This window comes from Cryptomeria japonica, chromosome 5 (assembly GCF_030272615.1).
Source record: "Cryptomeria japonica chromosome 5, Sugi_1.0, whole genome shotgun sequence".
NCBI lineage: Eukaryota > Viridiplantae > Streptophyta > Pinopsida > Cupressales > Cupressaceae > Cryptomeria > Cryptomeria japonica.
The window spans coordinates 315,571,728-315,594,148 of NC_081409.1; the positions used below are offsets into that span (position 1 = coordinate 315,571,728).

Here is a 22,421-nt window from a genome sequence, read left to right on the forward strand (position 1 = left end):
TAGCTCTTTTTTTAACATAAATCAAATCTGTGATATTCCATAGTTTTAAATAATTTTTCAATTATTAATGAATAAATTGTCAATCTACCATACTAGACAATTAATTCTATCATATTAGATATTTAATTTTATCATCCATAATTCTTAATGCAAAGTTCAATCTTTGTTACTACTATAGTTTTAAGGAAGAAGGAGATGGCTATGTTGATGGCTCAAGCGCTTACCCTATCTTGGGAATCATCCTATTGGCTGGATTTAGACTGCCCCTCTTGGAAACAACTCAATCCCATCTTCTTAAATACTGTCAATAGTAGCAAGAATGAATAGTATATACATATTCTCTTTAATGTTTATTTAAGAGTTCCTTCTGATCTTTAATCTAATATTATTATTTTTTGGATCAAGACAATATATATATATATATATTCTTTTAATTATATTTCTGATATCATAAGTTACAGCAGAATACTCTCAGAAAGAAACATTAACAGTATAACAATTATTATCGGCATACCGTTGGCAGCCAGATATAAATCGCTGACATGCACTGACTCAGCCTTTCCTCTTTACTCCTCTACTCCCCCCTCAAAATCCATTTCTAATATTTATTTATATCCTTACTTCTAAGATATATGCCCTTTCAGATTGAAGAGACACATCTTTCCCTTTGTTGATTGTTGTTCTTAGTCACAATAATAATTGCATCTTAATATAATTTCTAATGCAAATCGCACCTTTTTTAAGGAAGACAATATTTTTATTTTCCTTTAGGAACCACACCATTTGGAAAGTATCTAAAGTCAAATCATATAATCTTCCTAATTGCATCTTTTGGAAATGCGCATTGGTCAGCATATAGACCATGTCCTTTCACTTACCAATTCGATGCTTCTCTAATTAGTGTTCTTAACAAATAACTACTTTTAACACACTACTGTATGTTTTATACTTCTTTCATGAATTGATCATGATATTAACTTGTCTGCCACCTTCCAATTTGGTCATAGTAAGTCACTGTTATGATCATAGTTGCCTGTAATTATTATGTCTTATCATCTAAATTTACAAGATAGTAATTTGCATTTGGTTAACCCAAATCTGATGGGGACATGACATTTTGGCAAGAGTCGCAACCTTTCACAATTAGCACCCTTTGAAAGAGTACAACCCCTCATAATTTCTGCCCTTTTGAAAGAGTCTTATTTACTTCGATTCCTCTCTTCTCCCCTTAATCCTTTCTTGATTCACATGCTCCCTTCTTTCTTCCTTTCTTGTAATGTCGCCACTTTGGAATAGAATTTAATGGTAAATAATAATTGTTGGTGTAAATAATTATTCATCTTGGATATTATTACACCTAATTAAGTTTACTTAGGTACATGCATTTCATAGTAGTTTGGGTATGAGACACTTGGGTGTTTGTGCCACATTGGGATAGTGTGTGTAGGAGAATTTCCACCTTTTATGGTGTGATCTTGTTGTTACACTCTACATTCAGTGGGTGATCCACCTCATGTGGAAAATTATATTGTTTCTCCTACCTACCCACACCTATTTCCTACCTACCCTTGTTTCTTATTGAGCCACATGTCATGTTTGTGTGCTCACATATCCATATAGCCTTGCCTATATAAGCAGACTCATATTCATTGTATGCAACGATTGATGATCCAGTTGATCGGTATTTTCATCTTGATAGAATACAGTTTATTTCTATCATATATTTTGTCTCTCTTATTTGTGCTTTCCATTGCCTCTTGATCTTGGCAAAATCTCACATGGTATCAGAGCTAGTTTATGTCTCACATGGTATCGGAGCCATTAGAGTGTCATTGGTTTGCTAATTGAGAGAAATTTGATGCTATTTGGGGTTGCATTTTGGAGATTTCTATTGCAGGTTTTTATTGAAGCTTGATGGGTCAAATCTGAGGTCACCATTGGATTTAGGAGGTCCAAGAAAGTCAGTTTTTCCTTTTGTTTCATCCAAATCAGACTTTAGAGTCCAAATCTAGAGGCATTTGAAGTTCGAAGCCGCGACGGAAATTTTCCAGAAATTATAATTTTGCAGGCAATTTTCAAATAGCGATATCTCACTCATCTGGACTCGTTTTTTCGAGCAATTTTTTTTGTTTTGGGGTAGAATTTCGTGATCTGTACAATGGTGCAGGAGTTTTCTGATTTTCGGATACAGGTTTTTCGGAAATCGCAAAATCCCGATTTTTACAACTTTGGAGGTTTCGTTTGGGCTCATGTGGACTCCTTTTCAGGTGTCGTTTTTTTTTAAAGTGCATATTTTTTCATCTACTTTCATAATCTGCTATCTGTTTGCAATGATTTTAAGTAGAAATTGTACTTTCAGTATTTGGCCATTTTTGGCATATTTGGTACTTGCATTTTGCTTGGATCTCAGTTTAGATCACTAGTAGTATTTGTTGAAGTCTCTTAGATCTCATTTTGAGAAGTTGTAAATTGAAATCAGAAGTCCACTTTGCCTTGTTTTGCAAGTGGCCCATTGTATATGCACTAAGTTTAAAGTGCCAAAATCACCATTTTGGGGGGTTTCTTGATTGAGTATTTTGGGGGGGGGTGTCCTGTGTGATTGTGCCTCTCTCTATCTTGTGTTTTTTCATTTTGATGCTATGGGTTCTCCTAAATTTCCACTTTTAACTTTAAATAATTATGCATCATGGAAGATTAAAGCATGGAGTAAACTAATGGAAAAAGGACTCATTCATTATGTAAATGAAACTATTACAACACCACCTGATCCTAAGGCTGATCCTAATGCTCAAATTGAATGGCTTACTAAGAATGCTATGGCACTTGGAACTCTTAGAAAGTATGTATCAGATGACCTCATTTTTCACATTGATAAGTGTAAAACAATTAAAGAGGCTTGGGATATTTTTAAGAAATTGTATGGTCAAGTTGATGAGATTAAGGGCTACAAGCTTGATAGTGAACTCACAACTTTGGAACCCAAGGATTTTGATACAATCCAAGATTATGTCACAAAAGCAATTGAGCTAAGAGCAAAGCTAAAGGATTGTGGAATTGACAAAAAGGATGCTCAATTGGTTTATAACTTGTTGGACAAGCTTCCTTCAGAGTATGCAGCCTTTGTATCTAGCTTTCACACCCATAGGTTAGCTCAAGGTTCCTCATACACTTCTCCCTCATTTGATTCATTCACGGAGATGTTGATACTTGAGCAATCTAAGTTGACCACGATGGGGATTCTCAAATCTTCAAAGTCACAAGTTTTGATGGCTAACAAAGGGAATCAAAGTAATCAAGGAAAAGGCAAGAATCAAAAGCAACCTAAGTCTAAACCACAACAAGATGGAGCACAATCTTCCTCTCCACAACAAGGTGATTCACCATTCTCACCTAAGAGGAAATCATATAAGGATAATCTTTTTTGTGGATATTGCAAGAAGTCAGGACATGATGAACATCATTGTTATAAGAAGGATATTGATGAGTTGAAGAATCTTCTTGAGAAAAATAGAGTCAACCTACCTTCTAGAATGTCTACATCGGCTTCTTCTTCCAAGGATAAAGGAAAGGGACAAGCTCTTTATGCTACTACAAGTCATGATTCAGGGAGATGGCTTCTAGATTCAGGGGCTTCTCATCATATGGCATCTTCGCAGTCTATGCTTTCTACATTTGTGCCTTGCCACATGCCACAGATTTTGATGGGAAATCATACATACATGGATGTAATTGGGAAAGGATCTATTGCCATTGGGGATAACTCCTTCAATGATGTGTTGTGTGTACCCCACTTGACAAATAATCTTCTTTCCATCTATCAAATCACACATGCGGCAACTAGGAAAATTGTGGAGCTTACACCTAATTCAGTTATCATTAGAGACTTGGAGAGTGGAGCTATCATTGCGACTGGGGTGGTTGATCATGCATCTCGGTTGTACTCTTTTTCAGATTTTGGTCCTATTGATGAGGTTGATTCTTCCTATGTTGATGATTCTGATTTTGAGGAGAACTTTGGGCATTTGAACTTGGGGATTCTCACATGTGACCCTGTTCTTGAGCCTTGCATTTCATCTACTTCTATTGATATCACACCACCTATTGCACCTGATGACGCAGCTAGTGCTACAGTTTTGCCTTCTTATGATTCAGTGCAGCAGGATATTTCATGTCTTCCAGCTTCAGTTGATTGGGATGCCTACTTGATAGACATTGCAGGTTTCTTTGTGGACTCCTACATTGCAGATTTGGGAGACACCATTCATGACATTCATCTTCTCTTTGATGAAGATGATCCTTCTTTGATTGTTGCGAGGGATAACTCTGACCCTCTTGTGCATTCTCTACATGATCAATCTTTAGAGGTTGACATGATTGTGGATACTTTTGTACAACACTTGGAGGAGGTCTCTTTATCTTTTGAGGAGACATATGAGTCTTTGGATATTGTTCTACATTCATCTCCACTAGATCTTGGAGTGCCTTTTTCAGCAGTGTGGCACAGTTTACCACCTTTGGAGGGGGTACCTTTCAGCATCGACATGGGGACACTGGAGCAGTTTTCAAAGATTCCTTTCATCATGAGTATTTTTACTTCATCTTCCCTTCATAGTTGGGGAGACTTCATGGATACACCTTTGGTTTTGTTTCTTCCTAAGGGGAGGAACGTGGTTCGGCGTTCGTGGAGCAATTTCTTTATTCATCTTCGAGCTTCTATCATAGGTGCAAATTCCACATTGAGGGGGGGCTTCCTAGTCTCTCTTTTTCTTCTTCTCTCATATGGGGGAGAATTTTTCCTCACATGGGGTTTTGTCTTTCACATACTTCTATGAGAGTTCTTTGTGTCTAGTTTTCATCTCTCTTTTGGGGGAGGGTTTTTTCCTATTGGGTTTTTCTCTCTTTCTCCGCTTTGTGGGAGATTTCCTTGCATTGGTTTTCATGCATTTGCATTTGTACATGGGTACCTAACATGGCCTTGTAGCCGGGACCCATCTTGCATTGCTTAGTTGCATTGTAGACTTAAGTGCATTCCCCTAAGTTGCACTTAAGGGGGGGGTGTTGCTGTAAATAATTATTCATCTTGGATATTATTACACCTTACTTAAGTTTACTTAGGTACATGCATTTCATAGTAGTTTGGGTATGAGACACTTGGGTGTTTGTGCCACATTGGGATAGTGTGTGTAGGAGAATTTCCACCTTTTATGGTGTGATCTTGTTGTTACACTCTACATTCAGTGGGTGATCCACCTCATGTGGAATATTATATTGTTTCTCCTACCTACCGACACCTATTTCCTACCTACCCTTGTTTCTTATTGAGCCACATGTCATGTTTGTGTGCTCACATATCCATATAGCCTTGCCTATATAAGCATGCTCATATTCATTGTATGCAACGATTGATGATCTAGTTGATCAGTATTTTCATCTTGATAGAATACAGTTTATTTCTATCATATATTTTGTCTCTCTTATTTGTGCTTTCCATTGCCTCTTGATCTTGGCAAAATCTCACAATAATAATTAAATTAAAATTCAAAAGAATAAAAATAAAAATATAAAAGAATATAATTAAAGATAATTAAAATTTAATTAAGTTAATGATTGGTCAAAAGAGATGGAATGAAAAGTTGTGACTCCCTCAAACATGAGATATAAAAGGGAGAGGAGAACATCATTTGAGGGGGGATAATTTTGGGAATGAGAAGAGCAAATCTGATTTAAATAAGAAGTGCATCTGATTGTGAAAGGTTGTGTCCTTTTCAAAGGGCAGAAGTAATGAAGAGTTGCACTCTTTCAAAGGGTGCTAATGGTGAAAGGGTGTGTCTCTTGCCAAAGGGCATCCATAATGAAGAGGTGTGACCTCTCCCTCACATTGAGAGATATAAAGGAAAGGAGTCAAAAGCATCCAATGACATGATCATCAATCAGATCAGATCAGAACTATTATTAAGTTACAGGAATTGGTAGCCTCCTAGTAGTAGGGGACATTACAGTGGTATCAGAGCAATGATCCTGCCATCCTGCAGGGTAAAGAATCTAAAGATGAATCAATGAATCATTGTAGTCAGGGTAAAAGAATCTAACAATATGTGTATTCACATGTCTACCCTGTGTTTGCAGATGTCCATATGTATGCTTCGTGTTTGATTCATATCTGATGTGTTTGTTTGCTCCATGGGTGTCTATGATTACTATATACATATTTATTTAGGAACATTGTATTTGAGGTCATAGATGCGTGTCATGCTTCTAATCATAAGTTCTTAACATTAAGTGATATGTATGATATTGTGCAAACCATTTAAGAAGTGATGCGAAACAAGGATGAGAGAAAACTTGTTATAAAAATTCATAATTATGAAATGTATTGTTATTTCATATTATCATTTGTATGAAGAATACCCTATGATGCATATATTGAGCGAACTGCCATGGTAGTAATATAAGGAAGTACAAAGAGGGAGAATGGTGATGAGGTCCTCCTCTAGGTAGCCCACCTCACGGTAGTTGACCGATGGTCCCATGAGGCCAAGGGGATGTAAGACAGAGTCCACCGCTCTTGGACTTAGAGGGGAAGGACGTTCAGGACACCCTGTTGTATCTTTCCAAAATCCATCATGGTTGATTATTGAGGGAATTTCAATCACAAGAGGGGATAAGGATGGAAGTGAAGAGGAACAGTGATAGGATATCTCACTAGGTAGCCCACATCATGGTAGTTTGACTGATGGTTCCATGAGACCAAGAGGGCTCTGGCTTTCACTCTGCTCTTGGGCCTAGGGTAGAGGATCTCTTGAACACCTTATCATTCCTCCTTACTCCCACGATTTTATGGTTGAGTTCTGATAAGGAATTAGACATAACTATGGTTAAGGTAATGTTGCTGACCCTAGCTATAGAGAATTTATGTTTAGTTATCCTTTTTAGAAAGATTTTCTTATGGATTATATACGTTTCAATGGTTTCCTAACCTATCGTGGGATCTCAATCACGTACGCATCGTGTTCCATTTGTAGTTTTACATAAAATGGTGATTTAGGGCAAGAACTAGGGTTTTTACAAAGTAGCAGCATGTTTATTCCATGAGCGTTTCCAAAGCCATTTCATATTGGGAATCATTTTGAACATTCTATGATCATTGCTTGAGGACAAGCAATCTTGAGTGGGGTGGACTGTAATGTCCCCACTTTGGAATAGAATTTAGTGGTAAATAATAATAATTAAATTAAAATTCAAAAGAATAAAAATAAAATTAAAAATTAAAATATAAAAGAATATAATTAAATATAATTAAAATTTAATTAAGTTAATGAATAGTCAAAAGAGATGGAATGAAAAGTTGTGGCTCCCTCAAACATGAGATATAAAAGGGAGAGGAGAACATCATTTGAGGGGGGATAATTTTGGGAATGAGAAGTGCAAATCTGATTTAAATAAGAAGTGCAGATCTGATTGTGAAAGGTTGTGTCCCTTTCAAAGGGCAGAAGTAATGAAGAGTTGCACTCTTTCAAAGGGTGCTAATGGTGAAAGGGTGTCTCTTGCCAACGGGCATCCATAGTGAAGAGGTGTGACGTCTCCCTCACATTGAGAGATATAAAGGAAAGGAGTCAAAAGCGTCCAGTGACATGATCATCGATCAGATCAGATCAGAACTATTATTAAGTTACAGGAATTGGCAGCCTCCTAGTAGGAGACATTACCTGTCTCCATATCCCCCATTCAAATGAAGTTCTCTTCTCCCTTTTATATCTCATGTTTGAGGGAGACAACTTTACATTTCACGCCTTTTGACCATTCATTAAAAACTAAATTTTAACTTTTTTAATTTTATTCTTTTATGTTTTAATTTTAATTTTATTTTTATTCTGTTATATTTTAATTTTATTATTAGCATTTATTATTAATTCCTATTTCAAAATGGGGACACTACAGTTTGCCCCACCCGAGATTGCTTGTCCTCAAGCAATGATCATGGAGTGTCCAAAATGATTCTCAAAACAAAATGGCTTTGGAAACACACTAGGTATTAACTAAACACAAAGCACATAAAACATGAAGCATACACAAATATATGCAAACACAAAGCATGCACACAAATACATTTATCATTTAATCCTTCTTATTGACTATAATGCATTCATTGATTCATCTTTACCCTGCGAGATGGCAAGATCAAAGATTTGATATCATTTGTAATGTCCCCTTTTCCAATTCCCTAGTTTTTGCGCTAAATTCACAATCCCAAGTGAAGTAAGGAATGAAATAGAGATATCATTCACTAATTAGATCTTGATTGAGATGCCTCAATCATGTTAGATATAAATTTGATCATTCCTACTAGGTTTAGGAACATTATCTTAATCATTATTGTAAATTACATAATATACATGCGGGATTCCTTTAAGGTTCTAGCCAAACAACCCATTGTCATTATGGAGCACCTTGGGAGATCATACAGGGCGCTTCGAGTTGTTCCATCCAGCCTAGGAGCATGGAATGACAACCCTCATTTGGCCTTCCAATCCCACTTGGGGTGTCTCTACCAAAACGGCTTCCTAGCTACTTGCATTCCACATATGCACTATCTCCACTCCAAATGAGATAGCCAATTGGATGAAAACTTTAAGGGAATTGTTATATCTAATCTATTATGCATAGGCAAAATCATAGCAAGAATAACAATATATAGAAATATATATAACAGTAGCAATGTGTTATCTATGTAATATTCTACTCCCTATCAAATGGAAGCTAAATATCAATTCAGTCAATTAGAATGCCATGCATTATACTTCATACCAAAATTTTGACCAGTATGTGAATTGCTGTCTAATTTATTAACAGTCAAGACTGCAGATCTCTTGTTTGATCCTTGCTTATTCTCTCTTCTTCGATTGATGTCTCCTTCACTTTATACCCTTCATGGAGAAAAAGGGTCACACCCTTTGGCTATAAAAAGACACATCTGGTTGGCAACAACTCCTGCCCTTTCACTTCTTCTTTAATCTTCACCTATCTCTCATTTCTCAAATCTGTTTTTATTGCTTTTCAAATCTGCATACATCCCATTTAAGATCTGCATATCTCATTTTCTTCTTTCCTTCTCTAAATCTTATTTCAGATCCATCTATATACTTCTGCTCTGAATCTGCTCTAGATCTTCTCTAATTCCACCTCATTTTCCCCATTCCATTTGATCCTTCTGCCCATTTATATCTTCCAATGTGAGGGAGAGGTCACACCTCTTCATCATGTCTAACTTTTGGCAAGAGTCACAACCTTTCAAAATTAGCACCTTTTGAAAGAGTATAGCCCTTCATAATTTCTGCCCTTTTGAAAGAGTCACTTTCTTATTTACTTCCCATTCCTTTCTTCTTCCCTTAGTCCTTCCTTGATTCACATGCTCCCTTCTTTCTTCCTTTCTCCATATCCCTCATTCAAATGAAGTCCTCTTCTGTCCCTTTATATCTTTCAACGTGAGGGAGAGATCACACCTCTTCATCATGTCTTCCTTTTGGTAAGAGTCACAACCTTTCAAAATTAGCACCCTTTGGAAGAGTACAACCCATCATAATTTCTGCCCTTTGGAAAGAGTCACTTTCTTATATACTTCCCAGTCCTTTCTTCTTCCCTTAATCCTTCCTTGATTCACATGCTCCCTTCTTTCTTCCTTTCTCCATATCCCCCATTCAAATGAATTCCTCTTCTCCCTTTTATATTTCATATTTGAGGGAGTCAGAACTTTTCATTTCATGCGTTTTGACTATTCATTAAACTTAACTAAATTTTAGTTATGGTAATTTTATTCTTTTATATTTTAATTTTATTTTTATTTTTAATCTGTTATATTTTAATTTTATTATTATCATTTATTATTAAATCCTATTTCAAAATGGGGAATTTGCATTCTATTAACAATGGAGCTAATGCTTAGATGAATTTCCAAGGAATTTGTTGGCTCTTATCAGTATTTAGGAGGCCTGATAAATTAGATTTTCAACATTTGTGCTAAAATATGCTCCAATAAGAAAATTCTCTTTTGTTACATAAATTTTGAATACTAATAAATTAATAATATAGACAAGAGCAGTTCCTGGTGAGAAGTAATTTGTGTGCACTATTAAATTATTAAATTGCATGAAATACCATTTTGATTAACCTTATGGACATGTTTCGCTTCTCCAATTTATAGAGCAGACTGAAAAAAATATGTCGCCAAAACTATGTGGGACCATCAATTTTCAGTACTCATGAACTTTGGGCAAGGAAATGTTATCCATACCATGAGAGGTACATTCATATATTTAATTTTGCATATCCTTGATGCTTGTACAGTTTTCTAAAAAAGCCTAACTTGGCATCTGAGTTAGGTAAGTCAGAATCTCAGAAATGTTGAGCTTCTTAGTCTTCATCATCTCTTTGTCTCTCTCACCAACATGTTTTTAATAGATTGCTTTTTGATGTAAACATGTAGCGTGTAAGAATTAATGCCCAGAATCAGAATGAATCATGAAGGATCTTTTTAAAATCACTAATTTTAAACAGTGGATATTATGACAATGCATGTTAATATTTTCCATAACTCTTGTCGTTTCATTCATATGAGCTATTTATTCTCACATTTGTGGGTTGTCTTTCCTACATTTCTAGTTATTGAAACAGGACTTATAAACTGATAGAAACTAATCCTTGCAGATTGAAATCACTTCAATAAAATGAATTGATTTTTTTTTTCAATTAATAATTATTTATGGCACTGGCTTCAGTTACATTTCTTATCAATTGCATTTCACGGGGACTGGATTTGGGTTGCTTCACTCTATGTAGAAAATGTTTTTCCATTAACTTTAGGTGTTTTGGAAATTTTGAACTGACACTTTGATATTAGCTTTTTCCCCTCTGACTGGAAAAGCAAATTTGAGATCTGCTAATATGGAAATTGTTGGTAACTTTGCTTCTCAAAGGAACGAGAATGGACTCTTTTATGCACTGGATCTCGGTGGAACCAATTTCCGGGTCTTGCGTGTACAACTGGGTGGCAAAGGGGGGGTTGTTAACAAAGAATTTGTAGAAGTTTCAATTCCGCCAAGTCTGATGGTTAGCACAACCAAGGTTGGTGCCAGATTGGTTGAAGTTTTAATTGTTCTATTTGTTTTAGGAATTTCAGATAATGATTTCCTTACAACCAGCAAGAATTTGGTTGCAGGAGTTGTTTGACTATATTGCCTCAGAGCTAGCAAGCTTTGTTGCAACAGAGGGTGAGAAATTCCATTTACCACCTGGTCGGAGAAGGGAGCTTGGATTCACATTTTCCTTTCCAGTGAAGCAAACATCAATTGACTCTGGCACTCTTGTAAACTGGACCAAGGGGTTTTCTATCTCTGAAACGGTTAGTTTTACTGTCATTTTCTTGTGCATGATTCCTGTAATATGATTTTCATTGGGCTGCCAATACATTGGTGTATAGGAAAAAGAGGGGGTTTAGAATCAAGTTAAAGATGCAACACAATTAGTATACTATATATTTGGTTTCACAGAATTGAGCCATGAGGATATTTGTTTGTATTAGTCCTAGCTTGCTGGATACGCCTATTCTCATTCATGAACTGTAAATATAACTTTCCCAGCTATAAAACCCTAGGGCAGAGACCCTCGGTCTGAATGAAGAAATGAAACTGAATTTTAGAAATGAAAAATCTCAAACCTGAATGCTGAAAAACAAATCTGAAATTCCTGAAACAATTGCTGAGGATTTGATTTGAAACTAAAAATCTGATTGTAATGCTGAAATATGGAACTTTGGATGTACAGTAAGAAAGCATTTTCCGTTTTCTTTTTTAAAAATTGGAAAAACGGAACAAAAGATTTATCCTTGGGAAAGGAACAAAGCTACAGTGTCATTGAAGTATTAGTAATGAGTCTTTGGATCTAGGCAACACAAAACAACGAGAATTTTATTGAGAAGGTATGGATGCCAAACTTAGGCTGTAGTGATCTCCAAGCTTAGTATGGTCTCTGCCCTTGGCCACTGCATAGTTTCTAGACCCGGTAGAACAAACTGTTTTCAAAACATGGAATAACTTCCAAGGCTGAAGGGCCTACAGTTATTTTCCCAATATGATGCGTCCCTCCTTTGCAAATATGGGACAATTACTTTTTAGTTATTACTTTAAACTTGGTTAACTAATGTACAAACTAACTGACATGAATTTGCTAACAAACAGAAAATGCATGCAATGTGCACAAATCTTTTACTAACAAAAATGATAAAAAAGCAACTATCAAAATCTAGAATTGGGCAACCATGCAAATGCCCGAGCACCTCAAGCACATATATTTCATAGACCAAGAATAAATGAGCAAGATCTCAAATTTTGTTGTAGGTTATTTTGGTTCATTTTTTCCTAGAGAGGATTTACTCATGTTAACTCTTTTTAAGAACAAAAAAGATTAAAAAGACAATCAAAATGACAAATACTTCAAGAACTCAACTTCTTATAGATGGGCATGCTCTTTTGATACCTGTAATGTAATTGGTCAAGGTCTTAATTTCATATAATGTTATTTTGGTCCATATTTTCCTATAAAGAACTTCTTGGATCAGGTGAATGACATCTTGGGCCATGCTTAAGATCTTTGTTGCCTGTATGGGGATTTGCACAAGATATTAGTCTTTGTTATCTAAGACCAACTTTGTTGACTGTAATTTTATTCTGAAGTATTAGATTAGACAGTCTCTGAGATATGATTTTGTTGACATGCCAGAGCTGTGTTTGGTGTGGCTAAAGAACCTTTTTAACATTGGAGCTAGGTGAGGATGTAGTGAACATAACAAGATCTTTCAGCATTTATTGCAAATCCTTGTTTGATGAGTGATACCTTGTGGTGTCAAAGGAAATCTTAATCTCCATTAAAATTTAGGTAAAGTGAAACTGAATTCAAAATATGGCTTGGAATAAGAATTAATAATGAGAGCATCAAGGAGCAAGTTCTTAATTCTTTCCGGAAATGCAGGCGTTTATTATGTTTATCTGTGAAAAGACAGCAATTACCAGAGGTCCATGAAGGACAACAAAAAACTAGAGTGCCCTAGCCAGACTGCAGAAAGTAGACCAGCAGTCACCATATTTTTTCCTCCAAATTAATCACATTTTCCAGAATTATTTCAGAAAATCAAGATAAGGTCTGTTTTCAGTATTATTCATAGTGATAGAATTATAAGTTGAATATCATAATAAAATTTTATCATTTTTGATAAAGTTATATAAACATAATGCAATTCTCATCTTGCGTTGGAATTAGCGTTTTAGGGCAAAAATTTAGAATATCCCCAAAAGGGACGTTACAATATTTTATTATCTTCTTTTCTTTTGAAAATGAATATTTAAAGCAGTTATCAAGTTGATGCTGTTGCTGAATGTTCTCCCCTTTTAAAATAAGTCTTTATACACTCTGTTTTTGGTTTCTAATTCAGGATGAAATGTAATGACAGATTGGCACGGATGTTGTGGCAGCCTTAAATGAGGCCCTTCAAAGGCAAGGGTTAGATATGCGAGTTGCAGCACTGGTAATGATTATGAACCATAATGCTGGACAATTTGTATGTTGATATTTGAACTTGAAGGATAATATAAGTTTATTTTCAACTACAGAAATAGAATTTTGTGTTTTGCAATATATGTTTTTGTTACTCTGTTAAGATGGTATGCACATGTGTTTTGGAATGACAATGAAGTTGCTTCTGATTTTAGCATGAAAAATTACAAACTGTTTTCTGCACTATGGAAGCTTAAATAACTGTTTTCTGTACTTACTGTAACTATATAAAACAGATCAATGATACAGTTGGAGCTTTGGCTGGGGGCCGCTACTATGACAAAGATGTCATGGCTGCTGTTATTTTAGGGACTGGGACTAATGCATGTTATGTAGAACGTGTAGATGCCATTCCAAAGGGGAAGGGACTTCTTGAAGAATCCGGTGACATGGTGGTGTATTAATTGTATTCCATTTTCATTAATCTTTTTAAAATCTGTGGCTCAATAGGATAAAGTATGTTATTGGTTCTCTGAGTAAAACTGACATACAAATGACTTAAGTATAGGATAAAGAGATACTAAAATATTATTAATATTCATTTGATGATGTGGAAGGCTCTGATTAACAGGTTATAAACATGGAATGGGGAAACTTTTGGTCTTCACATCTTCCTGTAACTGAATTTGACAAAGCTCTGGATGTAGAAACATTAAATCCTGGTTATCAGGTAAAATCAAATTGCATTAAGTGAATAATCTTTCAAGATTGATGTCAACTCTTTGTTAGCATCTAAATTGTTCATTATATTGATGGTTTTGCATTATATCCCAGTTATTTGAGAAGTTAATATCAGGAATGTACCTTGGAGATATTGTAAGAAGAGTATTGCTGAGAATGGCTGAAGAAGCTTCTTTATTTGGAGCTACCATTCCGCCCAAACTTTCCATTCCATTTGCATTAAGGTAATTTATTCTTTTATTTTGAATTTGTAGAAGAAGAGCAGATTCTCAGACCAAGTTTTTTATTAAAAAGGAATTCATTCCTTTTGATTTTCATAATATCTTATGCATATTATGAGTATGCTGATTAAGTTGCTATACTGTATATTATTTTAGATGTCATAAATTTCACCCGTGTTGTGACTTAAAAGATTTAGCCACCATTTGAATGATGAAAGCCAAACTTTTCTTTATTTTAACAATTTTTTATTTCTGCGGAGGTATAATATACTGTGATCTCAAACAAGCAGATTTTCCCATGGAAGAACAGTAAGCAATATCTTAAGAATGTTTTTCTGCTTGTTATAATATGCTATTGGCTACAAAAGTTCAATTGGATAAGATAGACATAAATAAAGTGAAAATACCTGGAGATAAAGCCCCAGAGGGCCAAAGGGGATCCTACTTGGTCGATAAGAGGGACTTCTATCCATTTGGCTGGCCAGAAATATGAAAAAGCTACAACCATAAATTGTTAATGCCTTAGAAGTATGGTAGTTTCATCTTTGTGATAACTTGTTTAAAATAACATTTGGATCCTGTCCTCAAGAGAAGTTTCTCTATTTTCTGCTGTACTATTAGGCTCCCAATTACTTTTTATATCTATTAATTATTTGTTTCCTTTAATGACTTCTTATATCTATTAACGATCTGATTGTCTATCAGTTTGAGGGTGATAAGTTAATACTAACCATTTTTAACTGTTACCTGTGTTCCATGGGGAGGTGTCCCTGGTTCTCAAATCCTCCATCCTCGTCTCCAATGGTATTTCAGGTACGTCAGGATGGCAGGGGCTGTTGGCTGGCAATAAACCAAAAATCTTCAAATCTTCAAAATGTTTCCAAAACATGTTGCAGAAATAGGAAATGCTGTTGGGATGTTTGGCCATCCCTGAGACAGCCTAGGATGTCTAGAGATGGCCAGATGTCCCCACCGACAAGGCGAGCTTTTATAATGTTTAGAAAAGAAAATGATTCATACCATTAAAAAAAGACTGTTAAATATATCATGATAGCGTTATAACAGCAGCAATAAATATATCTTGACAGCAGTATAACAGCAATTAAATTAATCATGACAGTAGTATAACAGCAATAAATATATCATGATTCAGGTTCATTGCTAATGATATAAATTAGTTAACAATTAACACTTACAGCAATAATTTGGACTTCTGATTTCATTGTTTAGAAGTCTTAAACTTCAAAATTTTCGATATTGTTTTAGAGTCAGACTTTAGTTATTATTGTCAGTTGCAAAAGAGATTAAAGGTGCATTGGCCATGGTCTGGTACAGTGTCGTATTGTGTTAGAAGTGCAGACAGGGTTGACATGCAGGATTCTTGAGACATCATCCAGCATCATTTTAACAATGTCATGTTATATTGTTGTTGTTATACTGCTGTCCTTTGACCTGTAGAAATTTGAGTATATATATATTACGGTCTCCCCGCTGTCCCCAAAAAATGGCCTTCTGAATGATGTTTTTGAAACATAACCCTTGCTGTCCCACTGTATCTGTCCTGGAAACACTGTGAACCACATGAGTCCTGGTCACAGGCAATGTTCATGGAAGCTTGTGTAACTAACAAATTTATTGTGTGAACAGCTCATCAATTTGTGAGAGCTTGTCAATAGCATCTAGGGGAATAAAATAAACACACATTGTCAATCATTTAACCATGGAAAAGTTATATTTTTCTCTGCCACATCAGGCAAACTTGTAATGTAAAGTATTGAGGATACATACTGCTGTGACGTAATCACACATCGCCCCATTGCAAATTGGGACCCCCACTTTTCGCTTTCTAAGCTAGTTGTCTCAGCTTAGCCATTGGTAGTGGTAGAGTCTTTTGCTATTAGCCTTTTGTTTGAAGAAGTGCACTTTCTCAGGTGGCTAGGCAGCGGTAGGGTTATTTCTCTCTCCTTAGGTTAGAATGAGGGCAGATTACCCTAATGACTTAGGAGATAAATGATTTGGATGATCACTCCATTTGGTCATCATCTTTGAAGTGGCAAAAATCTGAGAATGAAATGTCAATTTGAGCATAGTAGGCAAGGAAAGTTAGTTGGATGAAATTTGACTATGTGAAAACTTCCTTTGCTCTCCTACAGGAGCGAACCTACTTCCTTTGTCCATGCACATGAGCGGACCTACTTCCTTTGCCCATGCATAGGAGCGACCTCACTTCCTTTGCCCTCTGATAGGAGCGATCTGACTTCCTTTGCTACTTGAGAGATGTGACTTGACTTCATCTGCCTTCTAGGAGGTCCAAGATGCCCTTGATCGTCATGAATTACAATATGGAGCCTTTGTTGAGCAGCGAATTTGATTTTTTTTAACCAGCAACTAGGCCTAATAGACATTTTTCTTGTCATCCTAATAGAAATTTGATGTGTATGCAAGAGTCCGTTTGAGGGTGATTTGGGGAACTTGAGCGAATGGGGGAACAAATCTTAAGCATTTCTTATGCTTCACCTTGAATGCAACCTTGCCTTTGCTCATTGACATGACATGAGAAAGAGAAGAGATCAAATTGATGGAGAAGTTAATGGAATGCTGCTAGAGGGCGATTTTAATTCATTTCCATTGCTCCCTCATTGGAGCGAACTTCCATTGCTCCCTCCTAGGAGCAAACTTCTCTTCCTTCGCCTTCTAAGAGATGCAAGGCCTTCTTTGAAGATGAATTGATGAACTTAGACACATGGAGAGCAAAACCTCAAGACATGAATTGATGAAAAGGGACAAATTGATGAAGAAGTGATGGAATGATGCTGAAAGTATGAATTTTAAGTCGCTTCCTTTGCTCATCCATAGGAACGAACTTCCATTGCCTCCTCCTAGGAGCGAATTTCCATTGCTCCTTTGGAGGAGCGAACTTCCTAATTTGCTGACCTTGCTCATTAGCATGGCATAAACAAGTGAATGGATGGAGGAGCAGATGAAAATTGCTAGAGATAGCGATTTTGACATATTTCCTTTACTCCTTCATTGGAGCGAACCTACTTCCTTTTCTCTTTAGGAGGAGAGAACTTCTTAGTTTGCTCATAAATTGACCAAATTTCCACTCTATGATCTTCCTAAGCAGCAGCATCTCTTCCTTTGCCCATGCATAAGGTCAAAATCGTCCAAATCAGAGATAAAATCCGACCTTGGAGATGAACATCAGAAGTTGAACAAAAGAAGTTCATTTCAGATTTTAAGATTGATATTGTGGTTTGTGTTTTTTTCAGGTTATAGAAGCAAAGAAAAAGGAACTCTATCACTTGAAGGAGATGGAGACTCACACATCAATGCTGGCATGTTCAAAACAAAGACAAGTGGGACAGGAGGTCAGCATCAATATCAGCAACATGAGACACAGTAAATACAACATGAGAATGAGGGCACTTAAAAAAAAATAAAAAAATTCACAATCTTGGACTTCCTCCGGAAATCCAAGAATCATTGCTAGTACATCAGGTGATTGTTCCAGAAGAGTTGATCAAAGTTAGAAGATCGGTTTGACTTTGACCAACATGACATAATTTGGGAATGTGCCTTCAACATCATCATCACATTGAGCTAAAGGAATAATGTTGACTATCAAGAGATTTTGCTCAATACTCATTCATGATAATGGATCAAGTCTACAAGTGCAAGTTGAGGTGGCATCTTAGTCATCATTCCACCAACCAGAGGAGTTCCACATCAACATGTCTAGATGCAGTGCACTTGATTCATCCTATGAAGTCACAAACTCCAATGTACCTACCCCCACTATCTATTGGTAAAATATTCAAGAGAAGACGTGTCCAAATATTGTAATTATTTCATTTGTTGAGAAGAGTTTGTTGTAACAAACCCTAATTACGGTTTCTATCATGTAATCTCGACCATTGATTGTGAATCAATCTGAGCCACCAATTGTAAAGAGCTATCTATAAAAGGCTCACTCTCCTCATTTGTAAAGGTTAATAGTTGATAGTGAATAGCTAATAGTAGATAGCAGCTAGAGTAGAGTAGGAGGAGAAGGCAAAAATTGTTGCCAAAGTTGTAAACAAACTTCCTTTTCATTGAAGTCATGGTGGAATGTGTTGTTTCTTTACAAGTGCATGGTTTCTTGTTGGATCTTCATGTTAGATGATGAATAATTAGATGAATGAAAGGAATTGTGAATGATTAATGATGAAATTCATATATCCATACAACTAGCAATTTGCTGATTGTAAGTTTGCCTTGCGTGGTCAATTGGATTTCTTAATGAGCTTAACTTCAATTGCTACTTGCCTCATTGATATGCATCGTCTTGATGGTGTCTATGCCATTGGTAGTGATTTGAACATCATTTTGCTCTCCCTAGAAGATCGCACTAGCTTTGTGGAGTTGTTCCTTGATGACGAAGTGGACCTTAGTTGAATTTTGCTCAATCATTCATTATCTCTTGCATTCTTAGGAGTAACGTAGTCTTCCTAAACCCATGTCTTTTGCTCTTTTATTTCCAAGCAAATAGTTAGAGTCTAAGTTCCAGAAAGATCCACATGTTCAGCATTCAAGTATTCAATGTAAGTCCCCTTGGATTACCAGCAATCACAACAGCCAATTGTGCTTATCCACAAGTCGTGACTCGACATTAGGAACCTTGGAGTCTTCCAATTGATCACATAGTTTAACCTTTGAGAAGATTTTGCTCAAGAGAGGATAAGATACTTTTGGGTATTTTATTCTGTGTTTGATTGTGCCTAAAAAACACATCAACACATACCAGATATAACATGATCTGATTCCAAACAATGTTTTCTGGTAACATCCCCATTAAAATCAGCTAGCGGAACACAAAGAAATATCTCTGTTATTCCCGTTGCTGTACAAGGCAACAGGCATGATGCCATCTCTCTTGCCTGGCTGTACCATGGATTAAAAATACTATAGCTTGAGAGGATATCTAGCATTCTGGGGGGTGCCATTCCATGAGGGATGTGTCTCATCTGATCAGAGAAACAAGTTAAAAAAGACCAAATCTACTACAAAAGGATCTATACCATTTAAGATTTTTCTATAATGATTGAAGAATTATTTTCTTAAGATTTACGTTAGTGCAGAAAGAGTTCATGCTTCATATTGGTGCAGCTTTAAATATAAATTAAGAATCAAATAAGCGCTCATATTGCTCAAATACCTTGATCTCTGAAATGGTTTGCAAGAACAGGGTCTAAAATAGAAGCCATATAATTACAAATAAGCTATATAAGTGAGCCATGAATTTTAATTTAGGTATTTGAGCTTCTTAAGCAGGATAACATTGTTGAGACATGGACCATGGACCAGCTAGGACTTGAACCTAGGACCTTCCATACGCTGCTACGCTGCTGGAGTGCTCTACCACTGAGCTACTGGCTGCTCTTGGACCAGTCCATCGTCAGTCCGGGTGTGGCTTATTTCCAACACCGACATCCCCCCTTAAGCCACACCTGCTTGGGGCTCCTAGCTTGGACTTGGCTCTGATACCATGTTGAGACATGGACCAGCTAGGACTCGAACCTAGGACCTTCCATACGCTGCTGGAGTGCTCTACCACTGAGCTATTGGCCCCTCTTGGACCAGTCCATTGTCGGTCCGGGTGTGGTTTATTTCCAACACCAACAAACATGACCTATATGAATAAAAAATTATCAGCGACATGATCTGAATAAAATTTTCTATTTAACATGCTCATCAGAGACGGGTTATTGTGAATCACTACATATGAAGTTTGGGCCAATGTGGATTGAAATTTTGAATTAAACCTATGTAGTTGAATTTCCAAATATCATAACACATACTGATGCACTGTGGAAACACAAATTGCACAAATTTTTCTTTATGTAACATTTCTATATTGTTGTATGGAAAAAGCTTGGTTTAAATGTAATTTCAATTTTGATCCTATCAGTCAATCCTTTTCTTCTACCATCCAATTTCTGTTAACTTTTAGTAGTATTTTATTTATATGCTGATTGTTTAATCAAAATTACTGTTATGGATGAAGAAATAACATTTTTTGCTGGAGTGCTTATGTCTTTTATCATTATGTGAAATGCTCTACGATACTAAATTTGTTCTCATGGATTATGTTTATGCAGAACACCAGATATGTCTGCTATGCACCAAGACAACTCACCAAATTTGGAAGTAGTTGGAAATAAACTGAAGAGTATATTTGGGGTAAGCTACTTTTCAGATCATGAGGAAATGAAAATGTATTTGCCCTTGGGTATCTCAAGTGGTTGGTCTCTTCAAATGAAAAAGTATCTACATTTCATGATTTTTACTTCAGTTTTATTTGGTCGTGCAGATAAAAACTTCTTTAGAAAAACGAAAGATTGTGATCAAGCTTTGTGACACTGTTACAAAGCGTGGTGCACGTTTGGCTACAGCTGGGATTGTTGGAATACTTCAAAAAATTGGCAGAGCTGGTGATGGGATTATATGTAAAGAGAGAACTGTTGTAGCAATGGATGGGGGACTCTACGAGCATTATGCAGTCTTTAGGCAGTATATGCAAGATGCAGTTACAGAGTTGCTTGGAAGTGAAGCTTCAGAAATGATAACTATAGATCTTTCTAGAGATGGGTCTGGTATTGGAGCTGCCCTTCTTGCAGCATCTCACTCACAGTACACACAGCAATCTTGATGTTGATTGTTTCTAAGTTTTCTACTGATTACTGCAAAGGATTACATAATCTTAGCAAACCCTTTTTGTCTAGTCTCGGGTTTAATCAGTTACCTATTTATTATAGAATGCCATCCTCATTCAGCATCCTTTAACTGAGGCTGGCATCAGGGACATTGCGAGTCATTTGTATGTTTTTAGTTATTTTCACCACAAATTGCACTCAATAATTCAATAAAGTTTCAAATAATGATGTTAAATTTTAGGGTGTTAATTCTTTTATTGCGACAATGACCTTATCAGGAATGACCCTATTAAGGTTTAATCAGATATGGGTACAAAAATCTAATCTGAAATCCTAGGAACTATGGGGAAGGAGTAAGAGTGTACTTAGGTTCGAACATATCCCTTTAATTTTCCAGATAATCATTCATATAATCAGAAAGAAGCTCTGTACGATATTTCACATAAAGCTGGTTTGAACTTGATTTATAGTCGCAAATAATTTCAAGAAATCCATTGTTGTTTCGTGTTTCTTCTATTGTAATGACATTTCTTGTGTGTTGGAAACAATGCACTAATATTTGATTAAAGATCATCAAGAAATCATATATTTATTACCATTCTTGGCTGCATTTATTCAATTCCTCTATTTCTTCCAAATTAAAGATTCCCGGCATGGCCTCTGAACTCGTAATTTATAGGTCGAATAGCTAAGGTGTACACAAGTGTCGCAAAGATGAAATATGCAGATTGCATTCAAGACAAAGAAAGGCATGTATGAGGGTTGGTAATGCCTTTTGGATTGATCACTGCCCATTGGATGATATCGTTATATATAATTAGATGCATGAAGAACACAATGTGCATGTGCAAAAAGGTTTTCGGTAGACTTCACACTAATCTTGAAAGTCAACTTAGAAAAGCTTAATCTTTCTTGGTAGTGATTGAGTAGAAATGGACTCTTTTAGTTATAAAAAGTGAATAAAGACCTAGTAAATTGTGTGTGTTATTTCTAGTGCGTTTGTTAGTTATAGTTTAAATTAAAGGCTTTTATATTCAACTAAATGAGCTTAATCTGAAAAATTAACAAGTGGTAGAGCTGGGATAGTCGACACAACTGTAAAGACAACTTGAAAGTGGAATGTGTAAACACAAACTATGACTATGGAGAGGAAAACACAAAACAAGGAATCTAGATGCGCCTGGAAATTGAATCTTGGTGTGATTATCGAGTCTTAAAAAGT

The 22,421-nt window shown here is 36.0% G+C and overlaps 1 protein-coding gene across 3 annotated transcripts in view; it reads left to right on the plus strand.

Annotated features, from left to right (window-relative positions):
- LOC131062792 (hexokinase-1) overlaps positions 1 to 21,439 on the plus strand; it is a 72,151-nt gene extending 50,712 nt beyond the window's left edge. For all 3 annotated transcript variants that reach the window (XM_057996534.2, XM_057996525.2, XM_057996543.2), the window contains exons 3-10: positions 10,971 to 11,118; positions 11,213 to 11,395; positions 13,499 to 13,573; positions 13,839 to 13,994; positions 14,174 to 14,272; positions 14,377 to 14,507; positions 20,645 to 20,726; positions 20,857 to 21,439. In XM_057996534.2, the coding sequence (XP_057852517.2) occupies positions 10,971 to 11,118; positions 11,213 to 11,395; positions 13,499 to 13,573; positions 13,839 to 13,994; positions 14,174 to 14,272; positions 14,377 to 14,507; positions 20,645 to 20,726; positions 20,857 to 21,195 (1,213 nt within the window). In that variant the 3' untranslated portion in view covers positions 21,196 to 21,439. The remainder of the gene's footprint in view (positions 1 to 10,970; positions 11,119 to 11,212; positions 11,396 to 13,498; positions 13,574 to 13,838; positions 13,995 to 14,173; positions 14,273 to 14,376; positions 14,508 to 20,644; positions 20,727 to 20,856) is intronic.
- The last annotated feature ends 982 nt before the right edge of the window (positions 21,440 to 22,421 follow it).